This window comes from Peromyscus leucopus, chromosome 18 (assembly GCF_004664715.2).
Source record: "Peromyscus leucopus breed LL Stock chromosome 18, UCI_PerLeu_2.1, whole genome shotgun sequence".
Classification (NCBI taxonomy): domain Eukaryota; kingdom Metazoa; phylum Chordata; class Mammalia; order Rodentia; family Cricetidae; genus Peromyscus; species Peromyscus leucopus.
Window position 1 is genome coordinate 11,144,826 of NC_051078.1, and position 17,932 is coordinate 11,162,757.

Here is a 17,932-nt window from a genome sequence, read left to right on the forward strand (position 1 = left end):
TATTGATAATCTTTGAGAATTTAGAGATAATCAAAATGGTGCTTAAAATCTAGAGCTAGAAAAATAAACTTTCCAATTAAAACCGAAATGCTACACACTATGAGATCGAGAGCTTGACGTAACTACACTGAAGACTCTAGAATGAGCTGTTGAGCCTTTAATAAGCACTGAAGCGGAGAAATGTGATCAGGAGGAAACAGAATAAGTTTACTAAAAAATATCCTTCCAAATAAGCCTCATAACTTTAGATAAGCATATAATATATCTTGATTTTAGAAAGTGCTCTGACATGTTCTTTTTCTTTGTAGAAGATTTATGAGGGATGATGTTGTAGACGAAGAAGTATCATCAAGTGCAATTATGGGGATTTGTAATTAGAGTGCTTGATTAATGACATTTCCCAACGTGTTGATTAATGAATTAACGATAGGGTATAGTGAATTCTCCAGGATGTCACTGTCTTATTCTGTTTCTTTAATAAATAATTTAGTTAAGGGTGTTGCTGACATGATGCCTAAATATGCACAAACCCAGTAGCCGCAAGAAGCTAGCATGTTTTGAGTTAAACTGGATATTTGGAAAGATTGTCAGAAACAAAATCCTGTGATTAGATGCAGAAAAAAAAGGTAAGGTAAAACAAGAGTCCAAAGCCAGCAAACTAATAAACAAAAGCAAGATTGCGGTTCTCAATATCATTGTTTTGCTCATTATAAACACAGAGATTTGGTCCCAACCTCAACCCACGTATTGGAGATCAAACCCAGGACTTCATGCATTCCAGGCAAACCCTCTATTAACTGTGCTATAGGTCCAACTCCAAGGTCTTCGTGGCACCCTGAGCATGCCTATTTCATTGGTCTTGGTGGCAACCCAAGCATACATATTTCTTTAAATAAACATTCTGGATTGTCCTGGCTTAAATCTGAACTGAATTCTGAAGGCATATGTTTCTCAGGCTTTGTTGATACAACAACAGGATTTGAGGAAGTGCTTAGGTTAGTAGATCTCTGACTTTTTCAGTGGGTTACTCCATTCAGGGATCCATAGTTGAATGGATTGTTTGGAGGTGGTACACATTGTATTTATTGTGCCTGGTTGGAAGAAGTAGATCCCATATAAGAGATGTCTTTGAAGGGCATCTCTTATATCTGCTGCATTCCCCTCTGCTTCCCACCAACCATGAGGTGAACAGCCTCCACTGCCCCATGCTTCTGTCTTACCACAGGTCCATTGCCATGAGGCTGGTGGACCATGACTGAACTCCTGGAAGCTGTGAGCTAAAATATACCCTAGTGTTGCTGGAGGGCTTCTCTCCAGGTTCCACCAAGCCCTGCAGTCCCACAATCCATGTATAAAATAATCACTCAGATGCTTATATTACTTATAAACTGTATGGCTGTAGCAAGCTTCTTGCTAACTGTTCTTATATCTTAAATTAACCCATTTTTATAAATCTATACCTTGCCACATGGCTGGTGGCTTACCGGCGTCTTTACATGTTGCTTGTCCTGGTGGTGGCTCGACCACTGTACTCTGCCAAGACAGGGTAAGATGGTCTTTCAGAATTCCTGCTTCTGAAAATGGTCTGTCAGATACTCTAGGCCTGTAGCCAACTTGAATGCACCAACAATGGTGAGAAACATTAGGTGACTGTCCAGGCTGCCAGCTGTCTTGGTCTACTCTTGCAAGATTCCCGAAAGTTGCTTGCATCCATCTACCATTTCTCAGGTACCATTATGTTCCTTCTCAGGTCTTTGATGTGGTTAAAGACTAGATAGTTGTAATTTCCTCAGTTATGATAAAAGATAAGTTAGATATAAAACCTTAAACTCACAAATATAAGATAGATAGGACATCTTTAATATTGTAACTGTAATTCTTGCTCGATAATTGTTTTGTTATATGTAATTTTACCATGTTAAAGTTAAAACCTTCCTTTTTAAAAAAAAGAAGAAAAGGGGAAGTGCTGTGGATATCGCTCTATATAAATAAAACACTGATGGCCAGTGACCAGACAGGAAGTATAGGCGGGACAAGGAGAGAGGAGAATTGGGTAAACGGGAAGAAGGGGGGAGAGACACTGCAGCCACCGCCAGGACAAGCAACATGTAAAGACGCCGGTAAGCCACCAGCCACGTGGCAAGGTATAGATTTATAAAAATGGGTTAATTTAAGATAAAAGAACAGTTAGCAAGAAGCCTGCCACGGCCATACAGTTTATAAGTAATATAAGCGTCTGAGTGATTATTTTATACGTGGATTGTGGGACTGTGGGGCTTGGTGGATCCTGGAGAGAAGCCCTCCAGCAACACCCTAGCTCCTTTTAGCTGCTTTTTCCAGGTGTCTAGACAGTGGCAAACAGTAGCAAACATACAAATGAGCCGTGGACTTCCAAGATCATCCAAAAACACTTGTAGTATACGGACTGGCTCTGAAACTAGAGAAGAGGTTGTAAACTGGAATAAGCAAAGCAGAGCCCATGCATGGAAAAGTTGAGCCTAACTTTAAATGTTAGAGGAATCTGTAGATGGGAAGATCAATGAACCAGTGATCTTATGGCATGTGGCAATGAAAAATTCAAAATCATCTCAATTCATGGCCAACAGCTAGAGAATTAGGAACTGAAAAAAAGTTAACCCTATGTGTCTGGGGTTCATTCTTATCAGCCAGAGCAAAAGGGATGTTGAGTGTATTGGATTGTTGAATCCTTAGGTTCATTCTGTGAGAGAGATATTACTACTACCAACTGTAGCACTATATATATGCCTGTTGGGGTTAGTTTAAGTAACTTGCCTAACTCACCCAGTTTGTTGAGGCTTACTGTCTATCAGAAATAGTGCAAAGAACGGCCAAACCCAGAATTTACTTGGCCAAAATTTTTAAATAATAATAAAAAAAAATTAGTGTCAAAATAATGTAGCTGGGGCTGGAGAGATGGCTCAGCAGTAAAGAACTTGTTCAGCTCATCCAGAGGACCAAGGTTTGATTCCCAGTAACTACATTGGGCAGCTCACTACCGCCATAGTTCACAACTACCCATAATTCCAGTTCCAGACATTCTGATACCCTCTTCTGACCTCTGCAAGCATGTGCACTCATGTACACAAACCCATTCACAAGATACATAAATAAATATGCATAATCAAGAATAAAAGCAAACCTTAAAAATAATGTCACTAATCAAGAAAATATAAATCTTTCTCAATATTTCCTATATTAAGATATTGGAGTTTTTGTAGATCCATGGGGGGGGGTGGAAAACGTGCTACTAGAGAGGTAATTTTTTTGGAGAAAAATTGAGTTTTTAATAACAAAATAAAGTACTTACTTTGTGCCAAGTGTTTTAAAATTGCTTCCTTTAAACCTCAAATAATTCAATGAAGTAAATGCAACTAGTGTTATTCTCATTTACAGAAGTTGCCCATGAATCCACGTAAGTGGTCTTGTCAGGATTTGAATGCAGATCTAATATAATTTAGAGGAGACACTTGGCATCACCCTGCACTCTCGAATGACATGCCAAGCTTAAGGTGGCTACAAGACTCAAACAGAAACACACTGGAGCAGCTAAGAAGATATGGTTCGAGCATAAACAAAACAATTAAGTGTATGTTCAAGTTCTTGATGCTATAAATATATCTATTAAGTAAATTTAGCTGGACAGCAATGGCTCATTTACTTTAAGGGCTTTTTGTCTATACTGGGCATCAAACTCATGCCCTGTGCATGCTAAGCAAGCACTCTGCCTCTTAGCTCCATCCACAGACCTAGCAATGGCTTACTCATATGTCGTAAATCAAATACGCTCTTCTGGGAGAAGTCCATAAAAGAAAATCAAAGCCACTCTGACACTTAAAGTCTAAATAGTTATATTTTTCAGTAACATGTTTTTATTTTTATTATTTTGACTGTGTTATTGAAACACCATTAACGTCCAATAAGCAACACACTTTTTACAGTATACATGTTGATGAGTTTTGACATCTGTATGCACACGTGCAATCAGTACCAAATTGAAGTGTAAACACTTCTGTCATCCCCAACTATCCTGGAGCTCTTTAATGATTAGTCCCTCTCCCCACTCCTAGAGAACCACTGAGGTGCTTTGTGTTCTTGTAGGTTAGGGTGCGGTGTCTACAATTATCTACACTCAGTGAGTAGATTCATAGATGATGTTTCCCTCCCTTTCACCTGACTTCCTTCACTATGAATTATTTTGAGCTTCATCTACTGTGGTGTGTTTTACCATGGTTCATCCCACTTTATTTTGGGAAAGCATTCACCGCATCAACATGATATAATTTATTTGTTACTCTGTTGGTGGGCATTTGGATCATTTCCATTTTAGGACTATTATTAATAGATTTTTATGAATGTCGGGTTCCATTTCTTGGTATGAGCATTTGCTTCCATTTCTCCTAGGTAAGTATCCATGAAGGAAATGGGTAGGTTATATGGTGGATGCATCTTTAACTTTTGAAGAAATTATGAAACTTTTCTACAATCCATAAGAGTTCCAGTCGTCCTATTGTCTTGATCAACACGAGGCACACTCAACTTGTAGATTTAGCTATTCTAAGAAGTATATATTAGCATTCCATAGGAATTTATTGCCTCCTGTAGCTTCTTTGTTGATGCATCCAATCAAATATATTTCATACCTTAAAAATCAGGATTTGCATCTTATTATTTAGTTGTATACACTGGTTGCACGCTGTGAATTCTAGACCTTTTCAAATATGCTTTGCATGTATTTCCCCTTGTTTTGGAGCTGGGTTAAAGTGATAAAAGCAATAGCTCAATCAATAGATATTTTCTTCTGCACTGATCCTAGATAGTGACATTGCTTGATGTGGAAAATAGATTACAGCGAACCAATGATGGGTTTTTTGGAAACTGACACATGCTTATAGCTTTTCTCATGATATACATTGAGAGGTTACTTACAATGTTTTTTTGTAGGCCAGATGCAAAAGGAAAGTGCCTGTTCTCCAAACTGACATATACAGATAGTTGCTGGCTACTTTTATGTCAGCTTGACCCAACTGAATACTTTGAGAAGAGGGGACATCAAAATTGCCCCACCAGATAGGCCTGTGGGCAAGTTTGTGGAACATTTTTTCTTTCTTTCTTTCTTTCTTTCTTTCTTTCTTTCTTTCTTTCTTTCTTTCTTTCTTTCTTTCTTTCTTTCTTTCTTTCTTTCTTCCTTTCTTCCTTCCTTCCTTCCTTCCTTCCTTCCTTCCTTCCTTCCTTCCTTCCTTCCTTCCTTCCTTCCTTCCTTCCTTTCTTTCTTTCTTATGTGTGTGTGTGTGTGTGTGTGTGTGTGTGTTTTGAGACAGGGTTTCTCTGTGTAGTTTTGGTGTCTGTCCTGGATCTCCCTCTGTAGACCAGGTTGGCCTCCAACTCACAGAGATCCACCTGGCTCTGCCTCCCGAGTGCTGGGATTAAAGGTGTGCGCCACCACCGCCCCGAGGGACATTTTCTTAGTTAGTGATAGTTGTGGGAGGACCTAGCCCACTGTGGGGACTGACACCCCTGGGTAGGTGGTCCTGTGAGTGTATAGGAAAGTAAACTGAGAAAGTCATAAAGAACAAGCCAGTAAGCAGCACTCCTCCTTGGCCTCTGTCTCAGCCCCTGCCTCCAGTTTCCTGTCCTGCATGGGCTCCTCTCCTGTTCCATTTCCTGCCCTGAGTTCCCTCCATGATGGAATTTTCAGAGAGATTTTGAATATTTTAAAGAGACTTTGGATTTTCAAGTGTTTGGAATTTTAAAGACTGTAGGACTTTTAAACGTTGGAACGTTTTATATTGTAATACTGATATTCTTGTGAGATCTTTGGGGATGAACAAGAAAGGAAAGATTATGGCTTAGCAGTGATGTGTTTGTGCGTCAAACTGACAAGAGGTCAGCTGTATTGGATTTTGGTCATGTTTTATCACAGCATCAGAAACTCTTAACTAGGACAGATAGTAAACGCACAGATGTGATCAGCAGTTTTTCCTAGAATGTGTGTGTGTGTGTGTGTGTGTGTGTGTGTGTGTGTTTTAATTTAACCTATTAGGATAAGTAGTAATTACGTACTGATATTTTTTCATAATGCCTAAAACTATTTCTTTTCCCTTCCTCCCTCCCTCCTTCCCTCCCTCCCTCCCTTCCTCCCTCCTTTCTCCCCCTCCTCCTCCTCCTCCTCTTTCTTCTTGTTTTAGAAATAAGGTTTCATTTGGCTCACATTCAAAAATACAGTGTATCATGGTGGGGGAAGCCATAGAAACAGGAGCTTGAGGCAGCTGGTTACATTGTGTATGCGGTCAGAAAGGAGAGAGATGGACGCTCAATTTCTTTACATTTACTTTGATTGAACTACTATTTTTTCCAGTCTCACTTGCTTTAATTTTTAAAAATTTATGATCTGCAGGTTCATGACTTCTCTTTAAGTACTCCTTAACACTTTTTATCAAAAGCCAAAACTTATACTTGGTAGTAAGAACATAGTTTTAAACAAAAGGATGGGGCATCATCAACACAATATCTGTATTTAAAGAAAACCCTAGCATTTGCTGGATTTTAGCACTTTCATCTGCTTCCTTATGCCCAAAACCATGACAAGTTTGACGTGAATACAATCATAATTGCATTTGTCCCAAAAGTCCTAAAAAAACTCTCTTGGCAACTCATATCAGAAATATATGGTGTTTCCTTTATTGCCAATACTGATATGAAAGTCAGACACAAAACTGGAGTGATAGGCATTCCAATGGAGCACCTCAATGACATAAATAATCTCTGTAATTTTCACTAATATGCTGCACATGTATTTCTAACTCTAAGAGAATAATTCCTTCATGGAAGAGCAATTACTTTTGATTTAGAGGACCACTAAAAATTAACCAAGTGCTTCTAGCAGTTGTTTAGTAGAGAATAGATCATAGGAAAAACTAGCTGTTGGGTTGTTTCTCATCGGTTTGAAATAAATCTTGAGATTAGTCTTACATGCATTTTCTTCCTTTGGCATCTAAGTTGAAGTCAGTATTGATAAATGATCCATAACAGGAAGCATTTGTGTCTATTTGAGTGTGAAGCTGTCTGCTCCCAAACACAAATCAGAACTGCCCTTTTCCCACTCTATTAAAATACCCGCCTTGACAATCAAAGAGACGTCCTCATATCTTGGAAATGAATAATTAGTTTAATAAATAGAGCTCTCTTTTCTTTAACTCAACTCACAACAAATGTAGGAATTAATCATAGCCAAATTTACTTGGTAGAAGATTAATTTTAAAATGTATTTTGAATTCATTTTCTCCCAAAGATCTCTTATCCATCATAATCCAGCATTCAATTTAGAGAAAAATTATCAAGAGAACAGTGGTTTCCAAACTGAGTTTCCTGGTGTTTTCATTCCTTGAGATGGTAAATAGTTACAACTTTATACTCGGTGCCCAAGTGTATCCAGCATACCTAGAAGTTCCTTATTCCTCTTTGGGACTTGGGATACAGGTTTGCATATTAAATGCTCTGAAGCACTCCATAGATAAGAAAATTATTTCCTAAGCTTTTTCTTTTAAAAAATGTATATGGGGGGGTGCCCATGAGTGTCATGTATGCATATAAAGGTCAAAGAACAACTTGCTGGAGTCTGCTGTTACCTCCCAACACCCCGGTCACAGGGATGAACTCATAGCCCGACTCCTTTGCCCACTGAGCAAGCCATCTTGTCAGCCCAACTCTTTCACTTTTAACTACTGCTCTGCTACCACCAACAACATATATTCCAAGACACCAGTGCTAGCTGGGCGCGGTGGCGCACGCCTTTAATCCCAGCAGTTGGGAGGCAGAGGCAGGCAGATCTCTATGAGTTTGAGGCCAGCTTGGTCCAGAGAGTGAGTTCCCGAACAGCCTGGGCTGTACAGAGAAACCCTGTCTCAAAAACAGAAACAAAAGTCTCAGGGTTGAAAATATTACATGTAATTTGTCCCAATGCTGTGGGATGGTCTGTATGTCAAATTGCTCTGATTGGTCAATAAATAAAACACTGATTGTCCAGTGGCCAGGCAGGAAATAGGTGGGACAGGGAGAGAGGAGAATTCTGGGAAGCAGAAGGCTGAGGTAGAGAGACACTGCCAGCCGCCACCATGACAAGCCGCATGTGAAGACACCGGTAAGCCACAAGCCATGTGGCAAGGTATAGATTTATGGAAATGGATTAATTTAAGATATAAGAACAGTTAGCAAGAAGCCTGCCACGGTCATACAGTTTGTAAGCAATATAAGTCTCTGTGTTTACTTGGTTGGGTCTGAGCGGCTGTGGGACTGGCGGGTGACAAAGATTTGTCCTGACTGTGGGCAAGGCAGGAAAACTCTAGCTACACCCCAATCCCATCTCCTCCAGGGCAAAGACTCCCCCCACCCTGAACGCACCCAATCTCGTCTGTCTTCATATTTTTAAAGCCATTCTAGTCAGACAGTCTGCCTCCCATCAATGTCCTCTCAGCTTTCTGTAGGGAGAGTGGATGCTAAAAGAAACAGGGAAACTCTTGATGGGTGGAAAGCGTTGGGTCTTTCTCCCCCGACTCACTACATAAACAATAATAATGACAACAACAGACAGTGAAGGAAATGAAAGACTCTTCCAGAAAGGAAGATTCAAGAGAGATTTCTGGTCAGTTCAGAAGTCATTAAGAGTGATGAAAAAAAAAATGGCCATTTTGTGGTTGCAAATGGTGATCGGAAAAAACCAGATAATAAAGAAAGCGTTCTTGTTGGTAGGCATTGCTGCTTCCTTATTCTTTGGTTGACCACATCAGTGGATCTTTAAGGAAAGCAGAAGAGGAATACAGAGACATGGTGGGGTGGAGAGGGCCTGACTATGGAGTGCTCTGCATTCCTTTGGTTATATGCAGCAAAGACCCATGGGTTTTTCAGTGGGAGACATGGACACATCCTCTAAAGTAAGTTGGGCTTCAGTGCTCTGAAGTTTCCCATCTAAGAGTGCTGTTGCCACCTGGAGGCCTAGAGATGTTCTCAGACCTATTCCATCGTGGGAACTGTGCAGTGGGGTGATCTCCGAGACAATGTAAGCAACTCACAACCCCGGACTTCACACGAGAAGTGTTTTTGCGTATTTGGCAAAGACAGCGTTAACAGCAAAAAAGAGACTTAGAACACGCGAACGAAGAAAATTTTCTTCCTTTGTCTTATCTCCCTTTGTAATCTACCCTCAGTCCTACAGGATCTAGAAGCAGAAGGAAATGTCTGTATGACCAGTGGAGTAAATCTGTATCCTGGTTGGTTTTCTGCTGCTCTAACGCAATAATACTGACTGGGCAAACTGTAAGCCATAGAAGTCTGGTTGGTTTGTGGTTCCGGAAGGTAGGACTTCCTAAACTGTGGCCTCAGCGTGTGGTGAGGGTTTTATATCATAACATGGTGGAAAGGCCAGTGAGATTATGTGAGACAGAGAGGAGATCTGTGTGAACTTATCTCTTTAATCAGGATCTCACTCCCAGAATAATGGCACTAACCCATTTATGAGGACGGAGGACAAGTGATATAATCATCTCTTAAAGATCTCATCTGTGGGCTGGGGATGTAGCTCAGAGGTAGCATGCTGGAGTGCTTACTAAGGATGTCCAAGGCCATGCCAGCACACACGCACGTACACACACACACACACACACACACACACACACACACACACACACACATTCTCACACATGGGGGTTGGGGGCAGATGAGACACAAGCAGTTCTACCTTTTAAATTCATCATAGTGATAATAAATTCCAACAGTTTTTGAACATGATATTTAAGCCACTTCATTTAGATTGGATTTTTGTTATTTTGTCTTTTTTTTTTCTTTTTTCTTTTCTTTTTTTCAGAGCTGAGGACTGAACCCAGGGCCTTGTGCTTGCTAGGCAAGTGCTCTACCATTGAAATAAATCCCCAACCCCTAGATTGGATTTTTTAACACCTCCAAAAGTCTGGAAATCTTTGATCTGCCCAGGAGGTCATTAAATGTCATTGAAAATATTTTACACATGTTTGTAATAATGTAAGAGGTCATGCTGATACATCAACTACTCAGTTAATGAATTATATGATAATTCCATTGTTGTCCCCCAGTCATTCATCTTTTAAAGCTCCACCCAGTCCTATCATATTTAAACATGTTAAAGGCAATTTTAAGTTCTACTCTTCATTTCAAATATATACTGGAAAGCTATTTTGATTCTATTCTCATGCTGAGACCCTTTTCTAAATTTTGTCTAATATGTCAGAAATATGTATGTGTATATATATGTGTGTGTGTGTGTGTGTGTGTGTGGTTAGTCACATGTATGCACCGAGTGGTTGGCATCTGGTTTCCTTCCTTAATTGTTTCTGTCTTAATTCTTAATTCTTTTATATATATATATATATATACATATATATATATATATATATATATATATATATATATATAGAGAGAGAGAGAGAGAGAGAGAGAGAGAGAGAGAGAGAGAGAGAGAGAGAGATGTTTTGTCTACATGTACATCTGCACACCAGAAGAGGGCATCGGAATTCATGAGACTATATAGTTATAGACAGCTGTGGACTATCATGTGGGTACTAGGAGTTGAACTCAGGACCTCTGGAATAGCAGCTGCTGCTCTTAATGGTTGAGCCATCTCTCCAGCCCATTGATTCTTAATTCTTAAGACAGAGTTTCTCACTAACCTTATGCTGTGTGACAAAATTTTCTTAGGAAGAATACACACAGACAGACAGACACACACAGACACAGACACAGACACACACATATCTGTTCACCCCAGATAGGAATCCCATGATAGACCAAAGTATGGATACCGCCAAAATCCAACTTGGTGAACCATTGAGTGTTATTGGGGTTACTTACAGGAGCAGAAATTATTCAAAGACAGCTGCATCATCAAGGCCCACTCCAGCATGAGTGACAGCTCACAGGAGCTAGGAACCTGGAGCACCCTGCACAGCCTGCAGGTGGCTTGACAGGTTGGAGGGTGTCCCTTCCATCCTCTTCTAGGAGTCTCTGCTGGTTTCTTCTTCCAGGCAGCTAGTCTGGTCTCAGAGAGTCTCTTCTTTGCAGCCATTCTCTTTCCCAGTTTCTTCTTTGCAGCTCATCTGCCTTCCTTCTGAGGAGGACTCTCGGCTTTTATTGCCTACTCTAGCCAGGGTGGGGGAGTGAGAGGAGAATGTGCTAATGAATCTGTTTAGTTTCAGGGACTTCCTAAAGCTATTTTGAGTTGTTTGCCTTCCTGTTTAAGAAGCTTCCTACAGGATTGAATGTTTTAATCTCAGAGGAAGCTGTTGCACAATTTGGAGCTCACAGATTCAGCAGGATTGTCTGCTAGTGAGCTCTAGGAATCCCCCTGTCTCTGTTTTCCCAGGGCTGGATTACAGAACCATGTTACTGAGACCAGCCTAGGATATAAGGACTTTATATAAAATTTATGTTTGGATCAAGATGAGTGTTCAAGTTTAATGAACAGGTCTTGTTCATTGTTGTTCGAATCTTAGATGTTCCTTCAATAAAAATCCCAGAGCCAGATTATCAGGGTGAGAGCTGAAAGATCAGAGAAACAGAACAGCCAGCCACTAGTTCTTACCTCTATGAAATCCTCAGCCTAAAGAGAGTGAGTTCCTGTTTCCTCACGCCTTATGTACCTTTCTGTGCCCAGACATCACTTCCTGGGATTAAGGGCATCTGTGCTTCCCACACAAAGGCATGAGATCTCAAGTGCTGGGATTAAAGGTGTATGCCACCACTGCCTGGCCCCTGTGTCCAATCTAGTGGCTGGCTCTGTCCTCCAATCCTCAGGCAAGTTTATTAAGGAACACAATATATCACCACATTCCATCATTCTATTGCCACTGTCTACTACAGTGCTTGTCACAGTGTAGGTGCTCCAGATGTTTGTGAACTCTGTTAAACTATTTGTTGATGCTGGAGAAATGTCCCAACAGCTTAGACTGTGTTTTCCTCACTCTCTCAAATTTCCCATTCGAACCTTCCATTCTGATCACTGTCTAGTAGTAAAATTCTGAGTTTAGCTTAATCTAGACTTATTTCCTGTTACAGCTAAGGTTAATTTGACATGGGGATTTTTGAAAAACATTTCTTTACTGTTCTTCACTAGAACTGTTATTCCATATTTGTAACCGTTGTGTTAGTTAGCTGTCCATCTTGGTGACAAAATGCCTGAGATAAACAACTTAAAAGGGAAATAATATTCTTTTGGCTCATGGTTATGGAGAGAGTTGGGAAGAGAGAGCACTCCAGTCTTCAAGAGCATCCCCAAGGATACCTCAGATCCTCTACCAGCCCACAGTTGTTCCACTTCCAAGAACACTAGTCACTCACTACCTTGCCTGTTCTCCATAGTCCAGACAGGCCTGGAATCTGTGGTTCTCCTGCCTAGGTTTCCCAAATGACTAAGACTATGGGCCAGTGCCAACATTAAAATTTGAACTCTAGAAAGGCAATACTCTAAAGGTCATTATTTTTCTCCCAAAGAAATTGAGGCTTGGAGAGGTTAGAATGAATTTCCTAAGATACACAGTAAGTGGCAGGAAACGTGGTCTATATCCAGGGTGTCTGGCTGCAAATAATGCAATCTGTTGGGAACTGATAAAAAAGAGTTGCACATCCAAAGACAAGCCTAACTACTATTTCATAATAGTTCGTTTGGTACTGTTACTTGATGAATGTATCAAAAAGAAAACAAATCCAGGTAGCTTGGCTGGGATTTGAAGTATTTGGAAAGAGTGAGCTATTTAAAGATTTATTGTTATTTGAGGACTGAAATAAATCCGATCCTTCCAATTCTTCACTGGGCTCTTCGTTCTTATAGACACGACTGCTAGTTAGTTCTTAGATTTTTAGCTCTTGATCACTGACTGGCAAACTTTGGTGAAACATCTCAAATACTGAACAGGTAAGGAAACTTGGATAGTAAAGAAACGATTGGCTATTTCACCTCTGATCTTGGAGGATGGTTGTATTGTCTCTCTGAGGAGACAGGAAGACACAGTCACAGGATCAAGTACACAAAAACCGACCACTAAATGATGTAGGCTGTGAATAATAACTGTAACAACACTTTTTGGTTCCTTTGAGACACGGATGTACTCTGCAGCCGTGGCTGGCCTGGGGCTTGCTTTGTAGACCAGACTGGTCTTGTACTCACCAACCGCCTCTCTTATACCTGCCTCTAGAGTCCAGGGATTAGCGTGCTCCACCCCCACATTTGGCCTTAGTAGGGAATTTTTACTGTAGAGGGGCCCCAAAACAGCTTGACTACACAGCCGCCATGACAGGCTTGGGGGCCCAGTTTCTGTGACAGGCTTACTGGCAGGCAACACCAAGATCCAAAAAAGCCTTAAGCTGACACCACCCAGGTATGGGGAAGTACCCAACATCCCAAACATTCCAACCATTAGATAAGGTGCCCTGGGTCTAGCACACATCTGTTTTTTGTTTTACAGATAACCCTAGACAATTGGAAATCCCCTCACCCCAACCTCTACTATGATAAAACCCCACCCCACCTGAGCTCAGGGCTCTCTGCTCTCATCGCTGAGTTGGAAAGAGACCAAGCCTGGAGCTTGAGGAAAATAAAAGGATCTTTGCTTTTACATGTGGGATTCCGTCTCCGTGGTGGTCTTTTGGGGGGTCCCCCGACATCTGGGCATAACACTTAGTAGGACCTAGCTGGAGCAAGGAAGCTGGTTCTAGGCTGAATGAAGGGGGCGAAGTGTCCCCCCGGCCCTAATGCTTTTTAGCAAGGCAAAGATTAGTGCAAAGAAGTCTCAACTAGGACCCTGCCCAAACACCAAGTGATACAGTGCGCTTGCCCAAACTAACAGCACAACATGAGGACATGAGGACGGGGTGTGTGTGTGTGACGCTTTCAGAGAAATAAACACTCAAGATAGAAACACGGACTGTGTGTGTGTGTGACGCTTGCAGAGAAATAAACACTCAAGATAGAAACACAGACTCTGTGTGTGTGTGTGTGTGTGTGTGTGTGTGTGTGTGTGTGTGTGTGTGTGACGCTTGCAGAGAAATACACACTCAAAATATAAGCACAGACCAAGCCGAGGCAAAGGTTTTTATTTAGCATAACCGCGTCGCCGGCCTGCAAATCCCAGCATCCTCTCCCGGACCCTGGCAGCCAATGAGCAAGCTCGAGGTCGAGCAGCCAATCCCGTCCTTCGCCGCGTGTCGCCGGCTGAATTGTGGGAATTGTGGTTTTCACGTGGCAACCCCTCCGGCAGGGTCGTCGGGGCACCGTCCCGGCCACGCGTACCCGTGCGGAAAAGGAGAGCTCACTTTACAGTGCTCCCGCGGGCCTGCGGGTCCGCTCTGAGCATCGCCCCCGCTCACGAGCCTCGCGCGCTTTAAAACGCACCCATCTTTTTCCTTCTTTCTTTTTCTTTCCCCCCCGCCAGCTCCTTCGGAAGAAACCCCGGCCTGCTCCACTCCGCTCCGCTCCCGGCCCGTTCTGTAACCGTCGCTGCAAGGTCTCGCGAGACCAGGCCCTGGAAGGCGTGGCCACTTCCCCTCTCCCTCTCCCACCCCACCCCCCGGAGGGCGGCCCGCGCGGAGACAGACATCGGAGCCAGCCAACCGGGGCGTCTCTTTCGGCGGCGCCTGCGCAGAGCGCCGGGGACGGCCTGGGGGAACTCTGACCCCGCCTCCCCGCAGCGCCCTGCGTCGGCGGCCGCCCCTCCCGCCCGCTTTTTCCGCCCCCCATACCCCTAGCCGCCGGCGCCCCCCCGCCCCCGCCAGCCCTCCCGGCGAAGGAGGCGGGCTTTGGCCTCTGGCCCTCGGCGGCGAGTGCGGAGCGAGCGTGCGGAGCGAGCACGGCCCGAGCGCGCAAGTAGTGATCTGGCTCCCCCGGCGAGGCCCAGCCGCCGTCCGTCGCGCCGCCCCATGAGCTCGTTGCTCCGCGAGCAGCCCCGGCGTCGTTAGGCCGTCGCTGCCTCTCCCTCCCCTCGCTCCCTCCCCGGGACGGGCGGCGGCACCACCCACCTCACCCTCCACCCCGCGTCTGGCCGGGGACCCGACGGACCTCGTGTCGTCAGCGCCTTCCCCAGGCCCGTGTCGCGCTGCGACCCTGGAAGCGGGCGCCGCCGCCGCCAACGGGAGGAGGAGGAGCCCCGGCCGCCGCGCGCCCCAGCAGCCACCGAGGCAGCAGCAGCGGCAGCGGCAGCAGCAGCAGGAGCAGCAGCAGCAGGCGGGATCGAGGCCGGCAACATGGCGAGCGCTTCGTACCACATCTCCAACTTGCTGGAGAAAATGACATCCAGCGACAAGGACTTTCGGTGAGGCTTGGAAACCCGACCCTCAACCCCCCTGGTCCCCACCTCGAGCAGGGGAGGGGAAGGGAAGGTGGAGGGCGGAGGGCAGACGCCGCCGCCACCGCCACCGCCGCCGCCCGGGCCTCGCGGCAGGCCCTGCCCCACCCCTCCGGTCCGGCGGGTCTCCAGCCGCCCCCTCCCCCCATCTCTTCCCCTAGGCCGTTGTCCGCGGTGGCCACCGGGTCCCTTCTGCGTCGTCCACCCCCCATCGCACCCTTTGTCCACCCCCCCACCCCCTCCCAGGGACACGATGCTAGCTAGCGTCCCAGGTCACGCCGAGGGCCGCAGGGCACCCGCTCCGCTAGGGAAGGAGTCTTGCCCGGCCCGGGAGGCGAGCGGCCGGGCCTACTCCCCGGCCCTCCCGAGACACCAGGCCCGTCCTGGGCGCTTTGGGGGACGGGACAAGCTTGCTGCTCACCAGCCACGCAGCAGCCGTCTGCTTTCCCGCGGATGGGAGTGGGTGCGACGAGCAACTTTTCTTTTTTCTTTTTCTTTTGAGACCTCCGCTGATTGGATTATAGACTTTTTTTCTCCCCCACCCCCCCCACCTTGGATAATTGTTATTCTCGAAGGTGGGGAGAAGGGGGAAGGGTGCCTGGGTGGGGGAAACTTGGCCTGCGAGGGGTTTTTCCCGCCAGCGTCGCTGTCACTTTCCCAGGTCAGGTGAAACCCCACTCAGGATCTCCGGGTTTCACTCCCGTATCCCTGTACAGAACCATGGCCAGAGGGCTGGTTGGTGAGCCTTTTGCCAAAGCATCCGAATCTTGGAAAGAGGGGCTGGTGAGCCGTGAGGCTTAATCGTAGAGTTGTGTTGTGGGAGACCTGGACTATTGGTTCTTCTTTCCGTGCTTATTGAAGGTGTTATTATTTTCACGGATTAGCTTAGTCTGCTTTTTCTTTTTGTTTTTGTTTTTTTTTTTCCACGCTACACTGTTACACATCCTTCATGACTTAAATAATCCCTCAGTCAAAAGAAAAAAAAACTATTACTTTGATACACAAGTTTGGTTCTGCAGTGCTTTGGGAGATACAGTATTGTGTACATTTAAAAAGAACAAATACTCTTTGGTTGAAACTAACCTAAGAGCTTGGGTTTTGCTGTGTGAACTGTTTTAGTTTTAGCACTTGAAGATTTGTCCAAATTCTATCAGAAGCAATTTTCCGATCTGTGGAAGGAGACCCCTGGGGGAAATAATGCCTTTGTTCTTAGATAAAGTCATTAAAGTGGTCAGGGAAATAAATACAGGGTCGTTTCTGTGACCCCAAACCACTAGGATCTTCATTCTTTTTCCTTTCTACTTAGGGATCTTCCGGGTCTTAACTTTTCATTTAAAAAAATAAAAAGTCATTTCCTCGAAGATTTCAGTGGGGGAAAGAGAGAGCAACATGTTTGTTGGAAGCATTTTGAAGTTTTAGATTTGTTTGTTTCTAGGACCCAAATTAAAGATGGAAGGGATTGTTATTAGACTTTTGAGGGTTAGAATGAGTTTGATTCCTTCTGGATCTTTGCTTTCTCACAGTTGAAATCTTGACATTGAAATAAATGAAACACATGTAAACTCAACTATAAAAGGTGTGGATGTTCAATCCCTTCTCACTCCTGTCCCGTGGCCTCTTCCTGTAGAAGTACCAAGTTTCACTCTGATTCTCTTTGCTTCAAGGCAGCACCTTTGCTGGGATCACACAGTTTTGTTAATTATAGACTCATGGGTGAATATGGTTTGAAAGACTACAATCCTTTCCTGTGGTGATACAGTTCATGCACCTATTGATGAATGGAATTCCTGTAAATGAATGTGTACATACTTGGGTTTTTCTTTTGTTTTGAAAACAAACTGCTATGAAAGAAATAATGGTGCTTGATGCCAAGCTACACTGATTTTTCTACCTTAGGTTGGAGTGAATGAAAACATTGACAAAACTATTGGTTACAGTTCTAGAATTTGGTGAACGTTATCTTTAGTTACAGCAACTTCCTTTAATTTAACATTATTACATTTTTTATTAACTCTTTCTTGGGGGGGAGGGTTCGACATAGAGTTTCTTTGTGTAACAGTCCTGGCTGGCCTGGGTCTTGCTCTGTAGATCAGGCTGGCCTGGAACTCATTTACTTTACAAATATTTGGGACTAAAGCACTCTACACATTAAATATTAAACATTTTTAAAGATTAATTAACACGTTTGAACTCAAATCTTTTGAAGAGTTTTCTATATTTTCATTGTATGGATACATCATTTTTTAAAATCATGCTTGGTTCTCATCAGTTTAGTTTTTGGGGTAAATACCAAGATTTGTGGCTAAATATTTTTAAATACTTCATTGCCAGAAGGTTTGAAGGCAGGCTAAGCAGCATTATGTAATGTCTGACTTGTATAAAGCCCTCCGGATACCCCTTGAGCTCCAGAAGAGCAGTTAGGTTTGGCCCAACGCAAAATTGTGAGGCATGCTGTTTTGTGGGTTTTGAGGTTTTAAAAACCTGTTGTGTGGCTCTCTTGGATGAGCTTTGTAAGTGACAATGTCATGTCACAATGTCAGAAGCTTGGACAT

General features: G+C 43.7%; 1 protein-coding gene across 1 annotated transcript in view; it reads left to right on the forward strand.

Moving 5' to 3' along the window:
- Positions 1-15,279: 15,279 nt before the first annotated feature.
- The window catches only part of Cand1 (cullin associated and neddylation dissociated 1), a 41,097-nt gene continuing 38,444 nt past the window's right edge, over positions 15,280-17,932 (forward strand). Inside the window, exon 1 of the mRNA XM_028869625.2 lies at positions 15,280-15,347. Coding sequence (XP_028725458.1) covers positions 15,280-15,347 — 68 coding nt within the window. The remainder of the gene's footprint in view (positions 15,348-17,932) is intronic.